General features: G+C 36.0%; 1 protein-coding gene across 1 annotated transcript in view; it reads left to right on the top strand.

Moving 5' to 3' along the window:
- The first annotated feature begins 1,179 nt into the window (after nucleotides 1–1,179).
- LOC124983192 (cat eye syndrome critical region protein 2) overlaps nucleotides 1,180–24,879 on the top strand; it is a 52,908-nt gene continuing 29,208 nt past the window's right edge. The window contains 6 exon segments of the mRNA XM_047550209.1: nucleotides 1,180–1,274; nucleotides 18,080–18,263; nucleotides 19,397–19,536; nucleotides 20,380–20,484; nucleotides 22,672–22,721; nucleotides 23,408–23,577. Coding sequence (XP_047406165.1) covers nucleotides 19,481–19,536; nucleotides 20,380–20,484; nucleotides 22,672–22,721; nucleotides 23,408–23,577 — 381 coding nt within the window. The 5' untranslated portion in view covers nucleotides 1,180–1,274; nucleotides 18,080–18,263; nucleotides 19,397–19,480.

Below are 24,879 nucleotides of genomic sequence, written 5' to 3'. Positions count from 1 at the left end.
CATGCTATCATATAATTGGTGTTAATATTAGAACTTGTATTTCATACTTTCAGAACCATTAATAAGATTATTGAAAGTATGTTTTTTCTGTGGATTATAGATCTGGTTATGACCAAGTCAGCTATATGCAGACTCCTGGGAAATCTTGCATGCAGAAAGTGGACAGCATCCTGGTTGAAAGAATGCAGGCAAACTATGTTATATATGTTCTAAGGTGATGTAGAATGTACTCCATCTTCTCAGAAATGTCTGTTTATTTTGGGAGATTGATGAGAAATAGACTCCCCTAAAGTTTCCCACTGCTATTTTTAGTCCAGTGGCCCTTTTAACTAATCTTACCTGCTTCCAAGGAAAGCAAGTACATTTCACCTAGGATTAGACTACTAACAGACATTACCTCATTTTTCTCCAGATGATGTAAGATTAAGTACTAGCAATCTCCTCTACTTATAAATGTCCTCACAATAAAAATTGTCATATCGCCTCCTTCCAGTGCTGTTTAAGAAATACAGTGGTTCTTTCTTTCCCCCGTATTTTTATTGGCACATTATAATTATACTTAGCAGTGGAATTCATCATGCCATATTCATACATGCATATGATATAACAATTTAATTTAGTCAATATCATTCTCCTGTATTTTTCCTTTTTTCTCCTCCACCCTTCTCGTGGTCCCTTTCCTCTAAATACAGTGCTTCTTTAAAGCTGTTGCAAGTGGTTTATCTATTAAAACTGTTAAATAAATGAGGAATACTTATAATCAGTAACATGATGCTCAGTATGCAGGGGCTGCGGTTGTAGCTCAGTGATACAGTGCTTGCCTACCATGTGTGAGACACAGGGTTTGATCCTCAGCACCATAAAAAAATAAATAAAGGTATTGTGTCCATCTACAGCCAAAAAATAAAAAAGAAGTTTGCATATTTCTTCCACTGATAAAGGAATGGGACCTGGTAAAGATCAGTGAGAGTTTCCACAGAATACCAAAAAGCTAAACTCCCATTGCTCATCTAGCAGAAATGTGGGAACAAGGGCAGAGTTGGTTTATGACAAGCCCTTTTGCTCCATTGACCATTCTGTTGATTGGGATCTGAGATGTCGGTAGTAGAAAGGGTCAGGCAGATTTTGATCTCTGTATTTGATTCTCGCTCTCTCTCTCTGTCCCTTCCCTTTTCTCAGGAGTTAGAGGCAGCCCTTCATAGAGATGATGTGGAGTTTATCAGTGACCTGATTGCCTGTCTGCTTCAGGGCTGCTATCAACGCAGGGATATCACGTGAGTAATCCTGGTCTTAACTAAGTATTTCTTGAACAGGGAACTAATTAATAAGTCCCAGTGATATTTTCTTTCTCTTACAACAAACCAGAACCCATCATTAGCTAGTGTAGAACAGTGTAGACTTGAGTATATAGAGATGAATTCTGAGTTTATTTTACTTTCAGAAATCTTTTACTCCTAGTTATACCAACTAACACTTGAGCATAGAATTTCTTCCTCTTGTATTTGCCTTATCCTGATCTTGGTTTTAATATTGGTAAAATATTTTCTAACAAATTAAAACTAAGTTGTTTTAATTTCTATTGCTTGTGTTTCTTCTGTTGATCACATAACTGGTAGCAGTAGTGTAATTAACTTGGAGCTTCTGGGCTCCCTTATGCTTATGCTGCCAGGTAAATAGCTTTCCATTGCCTTCTAGATGTGTAGAGATTTGGAACATATTTTATCTGTGTAGACAAATAAAGATCTATCCTATTAGTTTCCTTGTTCTTAGTTTTTGCTTTTGAGAAGGGGTCTAGGGGCTCAGGCTCAGGCTTAGGTTGATCTGGAACCCCTGGGCTCATGTGATCTCCTGCCTCAGCCTCCTGGCTAGCTGGGACTATAGGACTTATTCCCTTGTTTGGATCCTGACTACTGCATTTTTTGCTATATTTCTATATACAACTACAGGACAGATTTATAAAAGGGCTGGGCCCAGTTGATTTCCCAGTCTCTTGGCCCTCTGTTGCCATGTAGGGATTTGAGTTTTTAACGGTTGATATTTTTCAGACTGTTAAAGATGATAACTCATATTTTTGCTGTAATGAATCTAGCCTGTTGAGGCTGGGAGTCTATGTTAATTATGTTAATCTGCAGTGTACTTTTACACAAGATAAAAAAGAGACAAAATACCATTTTTCTCAAGGTGGAAGTCTGTACTCCTTAGCAAGAGTTACTGCTCCTGAACTCAATATAACAACTTTCCCCCCTGGAATACTCAGGTTGTATTTATAAATACTAATTAAAATAAGATAAATATATTTTAGTGTATTTTTTCATTGTCTATTTAGGATGAAGACTTGGGAGTTTCTAATTGTCTTTAAAGTGGAATTGTAATCACACTCTGTTTATAAATCAGTTTCTTTGCTGGAATTTTTTTCACAGAACATATAGCCTGTTGTGAGAAAGTGATTTGTGGATTGTGCATTCACAGACGGGCTCTTCTTATGGTAATCCTGGTGATGGTGCTGGCCCCTCTAATTTATGCTTTTTTTGAATAAAATTGGTTTTACCTAATCCTGCTTGTTAGTTCTTTCCAGATAATGATCACACAATTTTTGTATCAACCATTTTTCTTTAAAGTACCTTTTCTCTAAATGTCATTGTCAGTTAAATCCAACCTGTAGGCTGGACATTTTAGGTCTAGCTTTTTTATTTTTTTGCAGCGGGGGGTGGGTACTAGGGATTAAACTCAGGGGAACTCAACCACTAAGCCACATCCCCAGCCCTATTTTGTAATTTTTTATTTAGAGGCAGGCTCTCACTGAGTTGCTTAAGTGCCTCACTTTTGCTGAGGCTGGCTTTGAACTTGCGTTCCTCCTGCCTCAGCCTCCCAAGCCGCTGGGCTTACAGGCGTGCCCGGCTAGGTCTAACTCTTCACTGTGGTAAACACACTATAATGGGTAGCTTTATATAAAATCCATTAGGTAACACAACTTTTATCTCCTTAGTATAAGTTTCTGGAAGTATACAGTCACTCAGAAGAAATGCCCACTTAAGATTTTGTAATTAATTGCAAGACTGCCAAACACGAGTAGTTCTCTTCATCCGTGAGTCATCAGTATATGAGAGTATCCGATTGCATAATATTCATTACCTCTGGACATGGCTCCCTATCTACATGCCTGCCAGTGGGTACTGGCAGAACACTCTCTTGAAGTTTTACATTTTTGTGCTGGGGTGAGGATGGGATAGTCCACTAATAATTACATAAATTATCATGTAATTGCAGATTACACAATTACTGGGATAAAGGTTTAGCAAAATATGGTGTATCATCAGAACATACAACCTGGTGTGAGAAAGTGATTTGTGGGTTGAGCCTTCACAGACGGGCTCTTCTTATGGTAATCCTGGTGGTGGGGCTGGCCCCTCTAATTTGTGCTTTTGAATAAAATTGGTTTTACCTAATCCTGCTTGTTAGTTCTTTCCAGATAATGATTATACAATTTTTGTCATGTTCTATAAGAAATTCTGTAATCCCCTTATCATTCTGATTAAAATCTAATAAACCTATGAAGAAATTTGGGCAACATTAACATCTTTACAATATTGCTTCAGCCACTGCATCCAGCAAGATTGGCTTTTTATTCAAGCCTTTAATATCACTCAGTAAAAAGTTACAGCTTTGTTAATTTAGGTCAGACACAGTCCTGTTTTAATTGTTGCTATTAAGAGCAACAAGGAGCTGGAGTTGTGGCTCATTGGTAGAGTGCTTGCCTGCCATGTGTGAGGCCCTGGGTTCGATCCTTAGCACTGCATACAAATAAATAAGTAAAATAAGTAAGTAAAGTAAAATCAAGCCTGGCTGGTGGCATGCTGTGGTAATCACAGAGGCTTGGGAGAATGAGGCAGGATGATTGTGAGTTCAAAACCAGCCTCAGCAATAATGAGGCACTAAGCAACTCAATGAGACCCTGTCTCTAAATAAAATACAAAATAGGGCTGGGGATGTGTCTCAGTGATTGAGTACCCCTGAGTTCAATCCCCGGTATACCCCACCCCCATTAAAAAAAAAAAAGAGTATAATCAAATTGGGCATGTTGGCATAATGCCTGTAATCTTAGATTTGTGGGAGACTCAGGCAGGAGGATCACAAGTTCAAGGTTAGACTCAGCAAACTTAACAAGACCTTGTCTCAAAATATAATAGAAAGGGCTAGGGATGTAACCCAACAGCATGGTGCCCTGGGATTCAACCCCCAGTACCAGGAGTGGGAGAAAAATGAGCAACATTGACATTACAAGTACTTTTGAAATGTGGAATACACTATATCACTTGTTAACTTTATTTTTTTTTTCCCACTATCTTGATTTTTCTGTTGTTAACATCTATCCTTTGCAGTGTTAATACTCATGTTTGTTTTGTGCTATATTACCTACTTTTGTTTGGTTACTGACTTTTAATGTATGTAACAAAATTTTCTAAGTCTCAATAAATATGTCAAAATATACTGTCATGTATATCTAAAATGAGCAAATAAATTTTTTTTAAAACTCAGGCAGGATTTGATTTAAATTGACCCCCCCCCCAAAAAAAAATTCTAAAAATTGGCAACTCTATACAAAAGTTTATTGTCTCAAGTTTGTATAGGTGACTCATCTGGGCCACTGACAGCTGCATATATCAGGCTGTGTCTCTCACAAGGCTGTGGTCAAGGTACCAGCAGTGACCACAGTCATCTCAAAACCTATTGATGAATAATATATACACAGAAGAGCTCACATTTTAATGTTATACAACTCAGTGAATTTTCACAAACTGAATACATCTGTGTAATGCACCCTCCAGAAGAGAGAACATTACTATGAATTTTAATTTTTCCATTGAAGAGAATCACTTAAAGTGATAGTTATTTTGTTCCACCCTTAGTGACCTATGTGTAACTAGTGAATGCATGCATATATAGTATTCTCTGAAGTTTACTTTCATCTCACTCTAAAGAAAGAGAATTTGGATAAATGAATTCTTGCCCTTTCTGGCTGTAGGACTTAACCTACAAACAGGGAGCTAAGTAAGTTTCTTAATCTCTTTGTATATAATTTGTCTCATAGATAAAAGGGATTATAACAATGCCCAGAAAAGTTATAATAAGAATTAAATGATCTAATTTAGGAGTACTGAGTACCTCAGAATATTCTTGACAAATTATACATCCTAATGTATAGAAACTGGCATTAGTTTCTATCAAGGCAGAATATAAGGTAGGCATTCACTCCAGGTCTCTTTAACCTTTGTAATTTGCAATTCCATTTTATTTTATTTATTTATTTATTTTTTGGTTCTGGAGATAATGAACCCAGAGCCTCACACATGAATGGTAAGCACAGTTTGCAGGTTTCATAATGTGCCAGCAAACCTTTTCTGTAAAGGGCCAGTTATTAAATATTGTAGACTCTGTGAATCATGATATGTCACAGATGCTTAGCTCTGTCATTGTAGTACAAAAATAACCATAGAACATGACTGATAATGGCTGCATTTTGTTAAAACTTTATGAACACTAGAATGCAAATTTTATTATATCACTTTCATGTATCAAAAATACTATTTCTTTTGAACCATGCCCCCTACACCAACCATTTAAAAATAATAAAAAGCCATTCTTCACAGGCTGTTTAAAAAACCCCAGATATCAGGCCAGATTTTGATCCTCAAGTCAGTTTGTGGGCCTCTATTTTTCTAGATTAAATGTGTTACTAGTCTATTTCTACTAACTCAAATTTTTAAACTGAAATATAGAACCCAAAATCCAAACTGAGATTTTTGCTTGTTAGAGAACAGCATGATGCTGTGTCCACTTATGGAAGCCCAACTGTAAGGTTCCAGCTATGTCAGGGCCTTGCTCTGGAACTCTCATTTAATCCTTACAGCAAGCTCTTAATAGAAAGTTCTCTCTCACCTACCTGATGAGGACTTTGTGGCACAGAGAGGTTAGTTTAATTGCCCATAGTTGCACAGCCTGTAATTGACAATTGGTCAGATTTGGTCCCTAGCCATTTGGTCCTTACCCACAACCTGCATGCTATAAAACAGTACCAAAAGATTTTCCTTGAAAACAAGATTGTTAGCTCTTTTTCACGATGTGTTCTTCTTTGGCACTCTAATGAAAATGATGAAATCCATCTAAAAATAATCTTTTGAAATCACAAAATTAAAGAGCAGAACCCACTTATAGAGTAAAATAATGGAGTATTAAAGAATCAAAGTTTTGATGTGAAGTTACTTAATTAAATCACACATGCTGTCAGCACATCTGTAATTTCTCAAGAGTACTATCTTTGAGTATTGAAGAGCAAAACTGATACTTTTAATATCTACAGTATCTGTAATATGATACCAGCATTGCATGGTGTATAGTACTAATAAAATTACTCTGGTTTGTTGCCTACATTCATAATTGAAAGAAATGTGAACATCAGGTATAGCTTTATTAAAATAAAAATGTAATATTTCCCAGCCAAGTTCATGGACTCTGAATTATATGCAGGAACCTCTGCTGTAAAATGGTTTTCTCCTTTCAAACGAATCTGCAGATCAGAATTAGCATCTTTGATATGAAAGGAACTTTCACTATTACCTAGTACAATTTATTTTTTTACCCAAGGAAACTACGGGAAACAAAACTGACACAAGTACCCCAAATCGTCTGACTCCTGTTTCTGCTTATCTTCCATTGTACTCTGTTGAGTCTCACATACATCTAAACATCTTCTGAATTACTACCATAGGATTCAGTGAGACTGGTTTGACTGGATTTTATTTGTTTTATTTAGGAATCTGTTGTGCTGCAGACACATTCAGAATACAGTCTTAGTTGAAAAGCTTTTCACGAATTTGTTCATTTTCTGATTAAAAGTGGTACATTAAAAAATAAAGTGGTACATTAGGGTGGGGTGTGTGACTCAGTGATAGAGTGTTTGCCTAGCCTTTGCAAGGTCCTGGGTTTGTTCCACAGCCACCTACTGCCCTCCTAAACCTTCCCCCAAATAAATCTAAAAGAAAACAAAACTACTCAAGTGGTATTTTAATGGGTGTCATAGTTTGACTCTGAAGAGGATCTCTCTAGGCTACCCTCTTTTTGAATATGGTAGGACCTGCCTCCATGCAATAGGATGACTTATGTGATTGTCATGCTCAGGATCTCTAAAGACTCTCCTTGATTTGGTGGAGTCAACAGCTATGCTGGTAAAGCCCACACACTCAACTATGCTGGCACCTCAGAGCCAAGGGCAGCCTTCCCACAGCTGTGTACACTACCATAGGTAATCAGGCCACAGAAATGCAGTTGAGTAAATAAAGTAAGTCACAATAGCATTCATACCAGTGGTTTGTTTTTGTAAATGTGAAATAAGGAAAACTAAGTGAGGGTTACATATATTTGGAAAACCTGTTAAAAAAAAGTGTGATGCTTAACATAGTCTAGAGCAGTGATTATACCTGCAAAGCAGGGAAAGAGTAACTAATGGAAAAGCCCAAGTGGTGGCATTTAAAGGGAGTGATTCTTGGACTATAAGGAACATCCACATCATCTAAAGACCTTGTTAAAACATTGCTGGACCCACCACCATATGTGCATGCTTTATAAGTTGTGGATGATGCAGCTGCTGGTGGTTCAGAGCCATACATACTTGAAGTACCACGAGTGTGGTATTACTCATTTTCTCTTTCCCTTTCTTTCTTTCTTTCTTGCTCATTTTCCCTTTCTTTCCTTCCTTCCTTTTCTTCTTCTTCTTTCTTTTTTCTGCTAGTGAGGATTGAATCCAGGGGCACTTAACCCTTGAGCCATATCCCCAGGCCTTTTTTATATTTTATTTAGAAACAGGGTCTCACTGAGTTGCTTAGGGCATTACTGAGTTGCTGGGGCTGACTTTGAGCCTCCTGCTTCAGCCTCCTAAGCCACTGGGATTACAGGTATCCACCATTGTTCCTGGTTTCATCTTCTACTTTTTAAGCTTGATCATGACACCTGGGTTTTGTTTTATTTCATTTTTAGAGCGTCTCCTCTACCTCCCCACCCCCAGTAGTTTTGATTTTTTTTCCCCCTTGTATTAAGGATTGAACCAAGGGACCCACTACCACTGAGCTACATTGCAGTCCTTTTTATTTTTTTATTTAGGGACAGTGTCTCTCTTAGTCACTGAGACTGGCCTTGAACTTCTGATCTTCCTGCCTCAGCATCCTGAGTTGCTGAGATTATAGGCATGTGCCACTGTGCTCAGTGCCAGTAACATATTCTTCTAATACTTCATACTTTGTCTTCTGTGATCTCCTTGAAATTAAACATCTAGCCAGCTGATTTTATGCACCTGTATCAATAAAATACTTGAGGGATTTAAAATGAGCTAGTTGCTCTTTCAGCAATATTTTTTTTTTAATTCTTTTTCATTGAGAAGTAACTTCACGTAATTGAGTACGGTGGTAAAAATCAGGAACTTCTGGTTTACTCTTAGTGGATAGAGTGAAGAAGTTAGAATTGAATCAGACTGTTTTGAGTGACGGTATAGTTAAACAGTATAAAAACATCCCCTATTAAATTCTGATTATGATATTTACCACCAAAAGATTTTTTCCTCATTATATATATTCATCTTTAGTAGATCACTTTTTTAAATATCCTAATTTGTTCTTCTTTGTTGTTTGCTCACTTTCTTGTAGTTTTATTCTAAGTGTAAATTGTGAATTTAAAATTTTCAGGGTTCATTGGCATCAATCATTATATAATTGATTGACTTATTGAGCTCACTTAAAAATATGCCAAGTGTGGTGATACATACCTGTAATCCCAGCGGCTTGGGAGGCTGAGGCAGGAGGCTCACAAGTTCAAAACCAGCCTCAGCAATTTAGTGAGGCTCTAAGCAACTCAATAAGACCCTGTCTCTAAATAAAATATTAAAAAGGGGCTGGGGATATAGCTCATTGGTTAAATGCCCCTGGGTTCAATCTCTAGTACCAAAAAAATAAAATAAATAAAAATATTAGTGTTTTGAGGTCTCATCTGTCCTCTATAGAAATATCATTTATCATTTGGTAATACCTCTCTTAAATGTGTTCATTTGAACTTGTCTTTATTCAAAAATATTTAGATAGAGTAAAATTCGAATCATTTAAGTATACAGACTGATAATTTTTGACTAACGAGTACACTCTATAGTCACTCAAGAAAATAGGACAGTTCCACCTCCCCAGAAAGTTCTCTTTGCATTTGCCCCTCCTCCCATACAAGTGTCTATTTCTGGCTACCATTGACCTCATTTTTACCATGCACATTAAGGGTTAGGGTTAGGGTTAGATCTCCCATGTCCTTCTTTAAGTCAGCCTAATATCTGAGTGATGGTCTTCTGGATTGCTGTTTATATCAGTCATTTTCTTTTGGAAGAGTGAGGTGTTAAATTGCACTCAGTGAAAAATACACCACAATTTATCTGTTCACTTGTTGATGGACATTTACATTGATTTTAGTCTGGTGCTATTATGAATAAAGCTGTCATGGACATTTGCATGCAAATGTTTGTTTGGGCATGTATTTTCATTTCTCCTGGGATTTACAGTCATATGGTATGAGTATGCCTAACTTTAAGAAACTGCCAAACTATTTTCCAGAGCAGTTTACAGCATTTATATTCCCACTAGCAAAATAGAAACAGTCCCAGTTGCTCTATCTTTGCTAACATTTGCTGTTTTTAATTTTACTGATATTATGTTTAAGATCATAACTCGTTGTGGTTTTAATTTGTATTTCCTAATGACTAGTAATGTCAAACATTCATCCATGTACTTACTGCTCACACATAAATCATTGTGAAATGTTTCATCACATTTTTTGCCCATTTATTTTATATTAAGAGTGCTTACCTTCATAAGAATTCTTTATATATTTTAGACATAATTCCTTTGTCAGACAAACAGTGTATAGTAGATATTTTTGTCCTGGCATGTAACTTGCCTTTCCATTTGTGTGTTGAGAAAGCAAACATTTGGTTTAGTTGAAGTTCATTTTCTCAATTTTTTCCATGTATATTTTTATACATTTTTCTTTTTCCTAAGAAATCATTGCCTACCTCAACATCACAAAGATATTTTTTCTGTTTCATTTTAGAGGTTTTACAGATTCAGGATTTTACATTTAGCATCTTGATGCATTTTGGATTGTTGTTTGTCCGTGGTCATTGTGGGGGTTTTTTTTGAAGGGGGCCATTTCTTACAGGTATTATGTTGTCCATTTTGGACTTGTTATTGACATGTATGTTTTATCCTTGTACAGTATCAGACTTTCTTGAAATTGGGTAGGGCAAAATCACCAACTTTATTTAGTGATCTTTTTTTGTTTGTTTTGTTTTTTGTTTTTTGTTTTTTTGTTTTTTTGGTTTTTTTTGGTCATTTTGACTATTCTAAGTTCTTTTCATTTAAATTTTAAAATCAGCTTGTAAATTTCTACCCCCAAAGAAGATTGCTAGAGAGAATGGATGGCTTAAATAATTTAATTTTCCAGTTCTTGAGTGTGAGCCATATCTGCCCATTTTTTATTTCAGCTGTATTTTATAGTTTTCACTATAAAGATATTGGACATAATTCTATTTATTCATAGTATTTTATATTTTTAAATAGCACTGTCAGATGAATTGTTTTAAAATTTGTGTTTGCTAGCTCTTTATTGCTCTTACATATAAAATACAATTACATGTATTGACCTTATTCTCACAATCTTGCTTAATTTACTTTGTAGATCTGCTGGTTTTGTTATAGATCCCTTTTTTTTTCCCTTCCTGTTTTGGGTTTTTTGGTTTGTTTTGTTTGCAAATAAAACATTCATTTATATATCTTGTACTACTTGTTCTTTCTACACTGGCTTATTTTTCAGGGGTGGGGGGAGGTGTACCTGGGATTGAACTCAGGAACACTTAACCACTGAGCATACCTCAGTTTTATTATTTTTTATTTTGAGATAGTGTCTCACTAAAGTTGTTTAGGGCCTTGCTAAAGGCTGACCTAGAACTTGATAATCCTCCTGCCTAGGCCTCCTGAGTCACGACCGACTTGCACTTGCTGAGTTTTAATATAGTATTGTTCCTATTATTAGCAAGAAAGCATTGATTGAGTCTTTAGCCATTAAGTATGATAATTTTTTTTAATATATCATTGAATTTTATTTGCTAATATTTTGAGGATTTTTGCATTTACGTTTATGAGGAATATTACTCCATTGTTCTTTTGTTAATCCTTTTTTTTTTTTTAATGAATTTAAAGTGTTCCCTCCACTGTTTTCTGGAAGTTTGTGTAATTTCTTTCAAAGGTTTCCTTGAATCTTTGAAATAATGCACCATTGAAACCATTTGCACTTGTCATTTTCTTTTCTTTTACACCAGGGATTGAACCCAGGGGTTCTTAACCACTGAGACACGTGTCCAGCCCTTTTTTACATTTTGCTTAGAGACATGGTCTCTGAGTTGCTTGGGGCCTTGCTAAATTGCTGAGACTGATCTTGAACTCAAAATCCTCCTGCCTCAACCTTCCAAGCTGCTGGGATTACAGGCATGGGCTACTGCACCCATTCCACTTGTCATTTTCTTTGTGCCAACTTTTATATTTGTTATCATTGATTCACTTTTTTAAATAGATTAAAGGTATTCAGGTGATTTGTTTCTTAAATCATTTTTTGATAAGTGGCATTTTCAAGGAGTTTGACTTCACATTTTCATAACGTGATTACTACTGTTGTTATCTTTTGATGTTTGTATGTTCTGCAGTGATGTCATACCTGATATTTGTTCTTATCTCTTCCATTTTGTTCTTTCTTTAGATTTATTAACTTTTTAAACATTTAGAAAATAACCAACCTTTTACTTTAATTTCTTGAATGTTTGTCTGTTTTCACATTTTTTATTGGCATGTTATGGTTGTACATAATGGTGAATTTGTTACATATTTATATATGCACACGATATAGTAATATAATTTAACTTTTTCTCTTTCCTTCTCTTTTTTTGTTTGTCCCTCATTGTTCTTTTTAATTTTTTTTTTTTGTAGTTGTACATGGAGAGAATGCCTTAATTTTATTTATTTTTATATGGTGTATGGACCTAAGCTAAGCATGCACTGTGCCACTGAACCACAGCCCCAGCCCTCCCTCTTTTTTCTTGCTAAGTTGCTGAGATTGGCCTCAAACTTGGGATCCTCCTGTCTCAGCCACCCAAAGAACTAGTTTACAGATGTGCACCACTGCACCTGGCTCTGCTTTTTATTTTTAATGATTTTTTTCTCTTTTATTACCTCTGATGTTCACTTTGGCTTTAACTTGTGCTTTTTTTTCTTTCTTCTTATGCTTTGAGATTATTTTTTTCTCACTTAAAATAGAGGCATTTAACACTGTAAATATCCCTGGAAAAAAGTTTCTTGTCTTCATTATTATTCACAAACATGTTCTAATTTATTTATCCATGGTTCTGAAAAAAAAAAATTACTACTTAACTTCTGGATAGCTTAATGATTTCTGATTTCACGTTTTCAGATAATATACTCAGTAATGTTGTAGTACATTGAAGGGTGTTTTGTTTTTTGTTTTTTGTTTTAACTGTTGAGGGACCTCTATTTTATTTATTTATTTATATGCAGTGCTGAGGTTCAAACCCAGTTCCTCACACATGCTAGGGAAGCACTCTACCACTGACCCACAAACCCAGCCCTCCATTGAAGGTTATTGAGACTTATTCCCAGCATGTGGTTATCTTGGTGAATATTTCATAATACACTTAAAAAGAATATATTCTGCACCATTTCTGTGTAGTATTCTGAAAAGGTCAGTTCAGGTTCGTAGTATTGTTGATACTTGCCCTTATTGATTCTTTTGTCTAACTCATTAATGAGAAAGAGATGTTAAACTCTCTGAGAATGATTGTGAATTGTTTTTTTAGTTCTGCCAGTTTTTGTTTCATGAATTTTGGTGCATTATTGTTAGATGATAATTTTGTTATATTCTTGGTGAATTGGTCCATTTATTATTATGTAATATTTTTTTAAATCAGGTTTGTCTCTTATTAATATAGTTATTCAGCCCCCCACACACACACATTGGTGGTTGTGTGTGACTGTGTTGCGCTGGGTGGCCTCCAACTCCTTGACCAACTTAACATCTAGGCAGTTGCTCTACCACTAAACTATATATTCATTTTCTATACCCACTCTTCCTAGTATATAATTTTCTATCCTTTTAATCATTTTTATATTTAAATTACATTTTATAGAGGACCTATAGTTGATTTCTGCCTTTTGTTTGGAATGTTTAATACAATTTCTATTTAATGTGGGTTTTAATATTATTTTCCCGCTTTTGTTGTTCTGAGTGCACAGATCATTGATTCTGAGTAAAGTCATAAAATTGTGTGGCCATTACCACTAATTAAAAAATATGTTTATCACCCCAAAAGTGTCTCATATCCCTCTGAAGTCTCTTTGCTTCTCTTCCCCTAACCCTGCAATTGTATTCCTCTTGCTGCTTTTATACATTTCACTATTTTAAGTAGCCCTCACCCCCTTCTCTTTTGTACTGCAGATTGAACCCAAGGCACTTTTACTACTGCACTACATCCCCAGACCTTTAAATTTTGATACAGGGTCTCACTAAGTTACCAAGGTTGACCCTGAATTTGCCATACTCCTGCCTTTTCTCCCAAGTCACTAGGATTACACCTCCCTACCCAGCATATTTAGGTAGCTCTTATTATACAATAAGTGGTCTTTTGTGCCAGAATTCTTTCTCTCAGCATATTGTTCCAAGTTTCATCCATGATATGGCATGAATTATTATTTCATCCCTTTTTATAGCCAAATAAATTGTGTGGATATACATTTTATTTCTCCATCACTTCAAGAATTGTGCAGTTTCTACTTTTTTGTTTTGTTTTGCAGTTTTTGTGGTTTTATTTAAAGACACAAAAAATGTTCCCATGAACTGTCTTTATTTTCTTCACTGCACAGCCTGGCATTGGGATTGATGACTCTGATGGCCAGTTGATCTGCTCTTTCCACAGTGGCTTTGTGGCTCTTGGGGGAAATGTGAGCAATCGCCGCACAGTTAAGATTTGTTGCATATGAACTGCACTTGCAGCTCCTTGACCTTGTGGACCAGGAACTGGATGCCACTTTATTTTTTTGTTTCATATCAAGATCTGGCCCCTGAATCTTGTCAATACCTCTGGGTTTCTGCCAGTTGTACTTAATTTTGACATATTGGTATGACATATCTGCTGCCAAATGAACTTCTTGGTCCTCTTTTTGGTGATTTTTGGCTTCAGAAGAGGTCTGAGGGCAGCTGCCATGATGCCAAATACAGACAGTGGCCACCTCCATAGGAAGCACCTTATAAGAGCACTCCACTTTTTGACTTCAAAGAAGTAGCCTGCTTTCAGTATTTGTGTATAAGTGTTTGGAGTATCTCTGTGAGTGGAATAGCTAGAGTATATGGCAACTCTTTTTAACTTTTTGAGCAATGTGTCAAATTTTCCAAAGCAGCCCAATCAGTTTTATCCCCACCAGTAGTGCCACACCCTGCTCAGCAGTTATTGTCTTTTTGATACGGCTATCATAATGAGTGTGAAGTAGTAGTATCTCCTTCCCGCTTTGATCTACATTTCCCAATTGGTTACTGATGGTGAACATAATGTTTATTCATTCTTCTGTTCTATAATGCTTTCGGGCTGATTTTTAAATTTTTTTAAAAAGTATATCACTTTATTTCTTCTGTTGGCTTCTATTGTGTGTAGGGTTTACAGTATGCACCCTTAAATTATCAGAAACCATCCAGAATTCTTATTGTACCTCTTCACAAGGTAAACCTTTCACTTCTGACTTTCCACTTTACACAAATGGTATTTAGAATTTCATCTAACTTCCATTACATTTTATCTTATAAGAATTATTGCATGTTGGGTTTCCTTGTTTTCTTGACTACCCAAAATAAACATTCATAAACACGTATAAAATTTATATTACATTTATGATTCTCTGCTAGAGAATGTATTTTGTGTTGATTTTAACTGACTCAAATACTCCTTTAATTTGAATTAGCTGTGATTCCCACCCACCACCACCCCTCAGTACCTGGGACTGAATCCAGGGGTGTTCTACTTCTGAACCACATTCCTAGCCTCCACCCCCTTTTGAACTAAGTTGCTAGCTTCAAACTTGGGATCCTGCTTCAGACTCCTAAGTTGTTGGAATTACAGGCATTTGCTGCCATGCCTAGCACAATCACCATACTTTTTAAAGTATGTTGGTTGTCTTGTTGATTTTAGGAATGCTAGATATGGTGCTACTTACTTTATAGCCCTACTGAAATCAGCTATGTTAATTATTTTGGCCTGGGTCATTTTATGTTCTTGAAGAATAAATACTTTATCACTTCTTTTTTTTTTTTTTTTTTTTTCTCCCTGATGCACCACAGGATTAAATCCAGGACACTGCATACTGAGCATGCACTCTACCACTAAACTGTGCCTCCACCCCTGAAATTTTTTTATAGAGCCTTTTGTTGCCTTACTAGAACTAGGATGCTTATTTCAGTCTAGAACTTGAGTTAACTGTGGCCTAACTAGGTGTGCATGTGCTTCCTTTGCTTTACAGATGGTTATAGCAAATAGTAGAGTATAATTTTTTTTTATTTACTCTACATTGGATACTAAGCATGATGCCATGCCTTAATTACTCCTTTGCAAGGAGACTAAGGATGCTCCTTTTTTCTCCCTAATGCATGCCTCAGAAGAACGCAAGAGCCTTCTTTTCATGTGTGATCTTCCAAAACAGGTTGCAGATAATAAAATCTATTGCCTTGCCTAGTCACAAGTTCTGCCAGTTCCAGCCAGCTGAGACTTGCTATGAAAACATAGCACCTAGGTCATGCCATCATGGCTCACTAGTAGAAGCATGTTCTGTCTGGAGCAGGCTGAGGCTCTCTGTTGGGGTTCTAAGACATGCCTAATGCTGGGAGTTGGGAAGGTGGTTGACTCATTCTTTCTCTCATTCTCTATCTCTCAATCTCTAAGGAGCAGAGAGGTAATTACAACCTGGTGTCATTTCTTTCTTCACATGATACTAAACAACTAGTTGTCTTTCTTGCTATTTTTTAGTATGGAAATGGGTCATTTTAAGAATGTTTGAAGTTTTTATTAGACAACAGGAAAAGTAGACCTTACTGGGTTCAGAACTTCAGTGGTTTAATGTTCTTGATACTGTATTCAAATGAAATGTTTCATTTAATTAAGGATAATTTCATAAAGATGGGAGATATTTAAGTCATTAAGAGGGAATTACCCTGAGCTGAATGGATGAGTAAATCAGTGAATGTTCCAGGTAATGACTCTAGAACTGAATTTTAGTTTATACACACACAGCCATTTTGAGCAGTATATTGCTACTACCCTCTTCTTCCTTTAAATAGCAAAAGCTGAAAATATATGAAAAATTGGGCTTGTTCATTTTTTTCTAGGGTTGAGAGTTTATAGTCTTAATCAGTTGTTAAAGGGTTTTATTTCCTACAGAGGATTAAGAGCCAGGAGTGGAAAGGAGCCTTTGGTGTCAAATTACTCTAGCCATTACATTTACCTTCAAAAGTACTCCCTACTCCATCTTTAACTAGATTTATATGAGAAGGTTTATCTGCACAAAGATCTGAATTATCTTGGATTGTGAGCCCTGGAGTGCCATTTGGTTAAGGTGGTATGAAGATGCTTTAAGAAAACTTAGAGCAAAAGTGATGTAATTGAAACTGAGTAGGATAATAGAGCTGTGGGAAAGACTTTTCAAGCATGCAATTCTTGAGTCAGACAAGGGCTTCCAGACAGGTTGTCAACCCAGAGCACTATACTGTTCAGACACATTGTGGGACTAGCATGCTTGTGCTTTGGAACCACACATCGCAATAAGAGTTACAGATATAATAGTGGTATTTTGAACTAAACAGTGGGGAAGGGGGTATGGTAGGAAAGATAGTAGAATAAATCAGACATTATTACCCTATGTGCACATGTGATTACATGAACTATATAAGTCTACATCATGTACAACCAGATGCATGAGAAATTATACTCCATGTATGTATGTAACTAATTAGAACAACAAAAGAAATTGTAATCCCATTATTTAATGAATTATACTTTACATAATTCATTATATGCAGTGCACATTTAGGTACTAATCAAAATGTAATTGTAGGATTGTCAGTCAGACTCTAGCAAAGAAAAACATTAAGTTGCCATCATGCTGTTTTAAATATTCTATAGAAAACCTGTCTGCAAAATTCAGCAATCCCATAGTCCCAGCTGCTCAGGAAGTTGAGGCCAGGAATTTGAGAAATGCCTGGACAACAGAGGGAAACCTCATCTCTGAAAAAAGAGAAAAAGAGAATATAGTATAGTTGCATATTAGAGTAGCTCCTCATGTTTTAGGGTTTTGCACTTTGTTATTTTAACCTGAAATATAAATAATTACTCTGGGATTTTTTGTGCCATCTGAGTGATGGATCCAGTTTTGAACTGAATAATTTTCATATGAACTACACAGAGTCTCTTTAAACTTATGAACAAAGTGAGACCATTGCCTCCACTTTACATTTATATCTTTGATAATTAAAATGTTTACCTATTTGACCAGAACGTGCTGTCTGTGGTGTAAAGTACAACAACTTATTCTGTGAAAAACTCTCAGCGTATTTATCTTCATTTAAATTTGACTAAACTTGTAGAGTCTAGTACATAAAGCTTCATTGAGGTTCTTCTAGATCCTGTCAGCTCCTTTCATAAACTTTGTTAAAAATTATTTTTATATATACTTTTTGTTGGTGGTGGACCTTTATTTTATTCATTTATTTATATGCATTGCTGAGAATCAAACCCAGTGCCTCACACATGCTAAGCAAGTGCCCCACCATTGAGCCACAACCCCAGCCCACCTTTTATAAACCTAACAGCTGTCAAACTCACCTACCTCTCCTTGTTTCTACCCATCATCCATTTTATATTAATGTATTTTTGTGTCTGGGGCCATTTGGCTAGGCCTCAGACATTCCATAGCTACCTGGAGGACATCATCAACTATCGTTGGGAGCTTGAAGAAGGGAAACCCAATCCTTTGAGAGAAGCCAGTTTCCAGGACCTGCCTCTTCGAACCCGTGTGGAAATCCTACACCGCCTCTGTGATTATCGGCTTGATGCAGATGATGTCTTCGATCTTCTCAAGGTATTTCACTAGCAATCCTTTCTCTAGAGCAGTTTACAAAACAAAACAGAAAAACAAAGCAGTTAGGAATTTAGTCAGAATGTGAAACTAAAGAAGAGATGTCACAGTTTGGCTTGTGTAGCTTGTGTATGCTCTTAATTGACCACGACACTGTGAACACAGCCATGACATATAGCCAATGGAAAACAAGTCACTTAATCTGTATGGTAGTGTGTTGTTTTGGTTTAATTTCTAGCTTGATTTTGTGCTTCTTTCCATGCACTTTATCCCTAACTGAATCAGGACCAGGAAGAGGCACTTGCTCATTCTCATCATCTTACAGAACTATAACTAAATTGACCACTGAATTTTATTTTCCAGGTTCTAAATTTGTGTGTAATTAAAATACTCATTGAAAACTCTCAAACTTAAAACTGTATATGCCAGTGAAGTTCATCCCCTGTACAAGTTCCCCCAAAATACGTTGAAGACAGAAGATATAGGAGTATCTTCCCTCCCCAGCCTCTGCAATTCTCTTGTTATCTGTTTTAGTAGTATGTTGCAGAGGGAGGATGTGCTTTCATTTATAGGGAGTTCAGTTTCTAATCCTGCTCAGTCATAAATGGTTTAATATGTTTGACATCTTAGTCTGGCTCTGAGGATGGACTCGTAAGAATCGTGTATTCTAGTGCAGTCTTTGCTGAGGACTTCAGCAGTGCTGGGAATGCTAGTGTGGGTTAGACCCAGGGGTAAATTGAGAAAAGGCTGCTGTGGGTTGTGATAGAGCTGTAGAATATAACACAAGACAAAGCCTTCACAACGTCTTACTCTGCTTAATTATAATTGTCTTTCCTTTCATGTAGGCACACAGAAAATAACACCTTTACACCAAATAAATAAAACATTCATCAGAATTACTTTTTGGTGAAATAGGAGCAATGGTTGAGGGAACATTTGAAATATTTCCATATCTTGTTCTTCAAAGAAGGTAGTCCCTTCCCATTCTCTCTCTTTTTCATCTGTCCCAATCAAAAAATAAATATGATACTTGGGTGTTTTAAAATATGAGGCATGTCTGAAGTTAAATTTTGAATCGATTTAATTTGTTCCTGTTTTATTTATTTCCTCAAAATCCCATTTTCTGTTGGGTCTAGGGTCTAGATGCAGACAGTCTCCGTGTGGAACCTCTAGGTGAAGACAATTCTGGGGCCCTCTACTGGTATTTCTATGGAACGCGAATGTACAAGGAGGACCCTGTGCAAGGGAGGTCCAATGGGGAACTCTCCTTGAGCAGGTACAGTCTTTAATGTCAAGGTGTGATAGCTACTGTGTAACAATGCATCAGAATTCTACATCAGTACATTTTTCCCCCCTGTTGAAAGAATTAGTTATATCAGCGTGCCTATAAGGAGCTGGACAAGGAATCATATCATACAAAAATTAAAATGAAGGTTGTGGATGTAACTCAGTGGAAGAGAGTCTGCCTAGCATGTGCAAGACCCTGGGTGCAATGCAAAATAAATAAATTAAAAGGAATTACTCCAAAGGCTCTGCCACACGGCTATGGTGAAAGATAATGTCTTTGATATGAAGTTGTTGAAGAAATTTCTGAGGAGTACCTTACCACAGACTACTATAATACAGCCATTTTCTTCTGAGCAGCACAGTTACTTGTGTAACAATTTCACCTTTCATAGGCATACCTCGAGAACTCCATTTTCTATTAGAATTGATATTCTGCCTTATGACTCTTAAGATCCATCTGCATAAGTCCAGAGAACTTTAAATGATGGCCTAAAATGTAAGCTTTGCTAAGTGCTTCATAAATTAGAAACTCTCTTGCCATAGCATCCCAGAACAATGGTTACCTGTTGTTTTATTTAGACTTCCTTATTGCTAAGAGTAATGCTCACTATTATAATTAGGAAGGTGTTAGAGCTTACATTTGAATAGTGCAAAATGTGTTTTCCTTGGTTCCACAGTTTAATAGTGAAAGACAGAAGGTCTCCCTCCCCATTCATTGTGTTTGCTACCTTTTTGGTAACCTCATGACCAGAAATACTGTAATTACTTATATACAAATCATGTGAGACTCATCTATGAAAGAACTTTTCTGTTTAATAATACTATTTCTTAGGGAAAGTGAAGGACAAAAAAACGTTTCAAGTATTCCTGGAAAAACAGGAAAAAGAAGAGGAAGGCCCCCCAAACGCAAGAAATTACAGGAGGAAATTATTACAAGGTGAGAAAGTCTTGTTATTCTGTGGTCACATACCCTCATGCTAGAAGGAGCCTTAATTTCATTTGAGCCTTCATCTTTGATTTTTGCCTCTGCCGTGGGAAGGATATGGAACTTCAGTTGTGAAGACCCAATAAATGAAAATTGAAATTTGAATTAAGGTCAGAGTCTTTGTGAAATTGTTGAGTGTACACTAAGGAACCAAGAAGCCCTGACTGCATGACCTCTACCAAGTTATCTACCTTCCATAAGCCTGTTCTTTTATTGGATTATGATTATCAATTTAATGAGGATTAAATTGAATAAGACAATGCATGGCAGTGTAACCAACCGAAAATCGCGCTTGACCCATAGTAAAGCTTTGATAAACATTTGTTATACTACACATTTAAAAATTTGTTGCACCACACATTTTTATACAGAAAGTTAGAGCAAGTTAATTTTATGGTTAACTGTTAACTAATCAGCATTTTAGTAGAATTACCTATCATATCTGAGTTTAGGGGTTAATTATTTCCCAATGGAGAATTTAGTTTAACATGCCCAGACATACTTTATTTTATATAGAATGCAATTTCTTACAATAGAGAAAAGGTAAATCTAAATTATTTTCTTAATTTTTAATGTTAACAAAGAAAAAGGCATCCTCTTATTGGAAAACTTTTCTTTTGTAGGTTATTACTTTTAATGTTGATACGAGTGTATTCAGAATCTAACCCAATCTGACCTATACTGTATAAATATACTTTTTGCTTAAGAATCATTATAAAGCAATGGAAGTGAGGCATGTTCCTAAAATTTCTGGTAACAGATAAAAAGTTTTTTCCTAGTAAGTTTATAAACTGTAACTTCTTAATCTATATGCTTGGATTAAACCTATTTCGCTGATTTTTTTTTTTTTAACCAAAGGACACATTCCTACAAAATCAGATTATGAGTAAATCCATCAGAATTTGATTTTGTTAACTCAATCAGCATTCCACTTAATTTTTCCTGATTTAACTAGATTGCAGCAGCTACCTATTTCCTCCTTAGCAGTATTTGTGAGAAATGTCATTCATTTGTGTTATATATACAATATCAGTTTCTGGCTTCTACATGGCCCACATGCTCTTTCATGTTCAAAAAGCTGTTTTATGTAACTGCATTTCCCCATAAGTGCCACAATTAAAGTACCTTGGTTTTGGGAATATAGAATCATTTTAGCAAGCACACATGGACTTGTGCCACCCTCTACTGGTAGTTTCATACCTTTAGAGCTGTGTATCTGAGACTGTTTAAACTATTATATAGCTTAATACTATTTTTAAAATTAATGAAATTTGAATTAAATTTCATTTACTAGTAAAATACTTAAGTATACCAGCCACATTTCAAGTGTTCAGTAGCCTCATGCGGCTTGTGGCTTCCATATCAGACAATCCTTGATAGAAACATTTTCATTTCCCACAGTTTTATTGAACAGTGTACTGCTTTAAATGTTTGAAACCCAACCAAAAATCCAGCATTCTTTTTTGTTTCAGGGGTACAATTGACAAATGATGATGACATTTAACATTGTTGTGCTTTTTGAAATTTAGGATAAAATGGCCCCATTTTATAGGAGGTCACATGGTAGTTGACGGACTTGAAAGAATCATTCCAACTTCAGAGCCCATGATTTTAGCTTCTATATTAGATAAGAGTAAATTAAACACACCTATCTGTAGTACAGCCCTGAATTAGGGAAGGGGACAGTGAAATCCCTAGTTCCTTTTTCTTCACATTTATTAATCTGTCTGATTTTCTAAAAGTTATTATTTTCCTGTATGATGATGTTAATGCCATAACATTGGTACCTATATGTACTTTTTTATAGTGGCATGCCAACATCCTAGTGTTTGTTTATTCTGTAGAACTCTTCTTGAATCTGCAAACACACACAGTCTTTCTCTTTGTGTTATATTATATTGTTGTTGTTGTTCTTTTTGGATATACATAACAGTAGAGTGTATTTTGACATTATATATACATGGAGTATAAATCCCATTCTTGTGGTTGTGCATGGTGTGGGGTTACACTGGTCATGTATTCATATATGAACATAGGAAAGTTATGTCTGAATCATTCTGTCATTCCTATTCTAAGGGAATCACTGAGCAAATTTGGATTTATCTTTGTTTTAATTGCTACCTCTTTCTTGTGTTTCAGTGAAAAGCAGGAAGAAAACTCCTTGGTGTCTGAGTCACAGACCAGAAATGGTAATGATCTTTGTTGGCGTTTAGAAAAGATCAAGTCAACATGATTCATATATATTATGATGGTGACTATCTTTTTCCAAAGTCCTACAAAGCAGTTAAAATGATTCCAGTTGCCTTATAACTAGCCTCCCTCCCCATCCCCAATTCTTTGTTCCTTATACCTTATCCTGTACCCATCTCTATCTGACCTCTTAAGATGAGGACAAGTTATGTAAACAAGTGCCCTGTTACCTGTTGTGGTATACACTCATTTTTAGTTTCAGAACTGTCTCATTAATGTCAGCACTTTATGTGTGCCATACTGGTTTTCTACCTTGATTTTCAACCTCTAATCCAAATGACATATTTTAGGGGAAAATAATGTAAATAAGACTAGGCATAAATTTCTGCAAAATCTCAAACTCAAAACTTTTTCTGAAAAAGTACATAAATCCTTTTAAGCTTTCTAGGATGTTGAAATTTTATAATCACAATAGTTACATTTGTAGTGCCTCTAGTCTTTTAGTTGTAAACAGTGACAGCAATAGGAAAATCAAAAGTGTATGTTATCAGCCTTTAAAAAGAATTAGCTTTCCTTTTTTTCCCCTTGTTTTAGTCATGACCCAGGTTAGGAATAATCTTGAGAATTAATAGGAAAGAAATGTCCTTGTGGGATATCTGTAATGAATCATGACTTCCTTTTGTAGGATCTCAAGGACCCGGTCAAGGTACTTGGTGGCTCCTGTGCCAAACAGAAGAGGAATGGAGACAGGTCACCGAGAGTTTTCGAGAGAGGACCTCCCTTCGGGAGCGGCAGCTCTATAAGCTCCTCAGTGAGGACTTCCTGCCTGAGATCTGCAACATGATTGCCCAGAAGGTATGCAGAGATACTGAGGGTTCAGTGCCATCAGACCACTTGTTGGGTTTGATGCTGTGATATTAATTAGGATTTTTTAATGCATTTCAGTGTCCTAGAAGTGTTATAGACAGTCATCCTCTCTGAACTGGAGTATTAATATGGGTTCTTGTAATACCCAACTCTGCTTTCACAGTGTGTCACATACTGTTCTCCTCACCCACCAGGAAGTCCTCTGTGATCAGTACCCACCAGTACTTAAATAGCTCTTCAGTTTAGAACCAGCTTTCTTTCCATTATGTTCCTCAGGAAATGTGCCCTGAGCTTGCCAGCTTCTCTTATGTCACCCCATGCAGACCTCTGTATGATGGTTACTTGGATTTTATTATTGTTTGTTTTCTTTATCTTTTGAGTACTAGGAATTTAGCCCAGAGACAATTTACCACTGAGCCACTTTCTCACTCCTTTTTATCTTTTATTTTGAGACACGGTCTTGCTAAGTTGCCAAGTCTGACTTTGAACTTGCAATCCTCTTGTCTCAGCTTCCCAAGCCACTGGGATTACAGGTGTGCTCCACTCTGCCTGGATTTTATAAAAAACTTTTTTCCTCTGAAGAAAAAAAAAAAATCACAGTATTATGGCTCTGTCTCTGTAACTACACAGCAGACTTTGATGAGCATTTATATTGGTGACTTCATTGCCAGCTCCTAGATTTATCCACCTGAGCTATTTGTACCCTTCTTTCCAACTTCAGGACAAGTTATAATTTCATAAATTATTTATATGATTAATACATGTTAATAGAAAACCAGAAATCTTTGACTACCTGCCAATGAAATCTGAAGAGAGAATAAATATAAATCATTGCAGCACCTAGAGGGAAAAGCAAAATATCAAAAATATTACTAAATTTGTTCTGGGTAGCAGGTTAATCCTTTATTGAAAATTCTAGACTTTCTATCAGGAAATTACAAACAGTGAGTTGTTGAAGACAGCATCGTCTTTGATGATCAAAAAATCTGCACTTTTGCATCAATTGACCTAATTCCATGAGAGAATTACATTGCTTCTGTGATCTGCAACCTACTGTAACAATTTTTCTAGGAATTGAAATATATAATCTCATTTTATTAAAATAACCAGGATGTGGTTTTGTGGTGTTGTACAACCTTGTATGTGACTTGATCAAAAGAGCCAGTGGTGGCAGATTAAACCATCTATAAATCATATAACTAATTAACTTAAAGCTTCTTTTATTTTATCTGCTTCTGAAACTATACTATCCAGAGATTTTGGTGGATAATAGAATTACCAGGGAAATCT

Source organism: Sciurus carolinensis, chromosome 4 (genome assembly GCF_902686445.1).
Source record: "Sciurus carolinensis chromosome 4, mSciCar1.2, whole genome shotgun sequence".
Lineage (NCBI taxonomy): Eukaryota > Metazoa > Chordata > Mammalia > Rodentia > Sciuridae > Sciurus > Sciurus carolinensis.
Note: the sequence above shows the minus strand (reverse complement) of the source record. Positions and strands in the feature narration are given on the sequence as shown.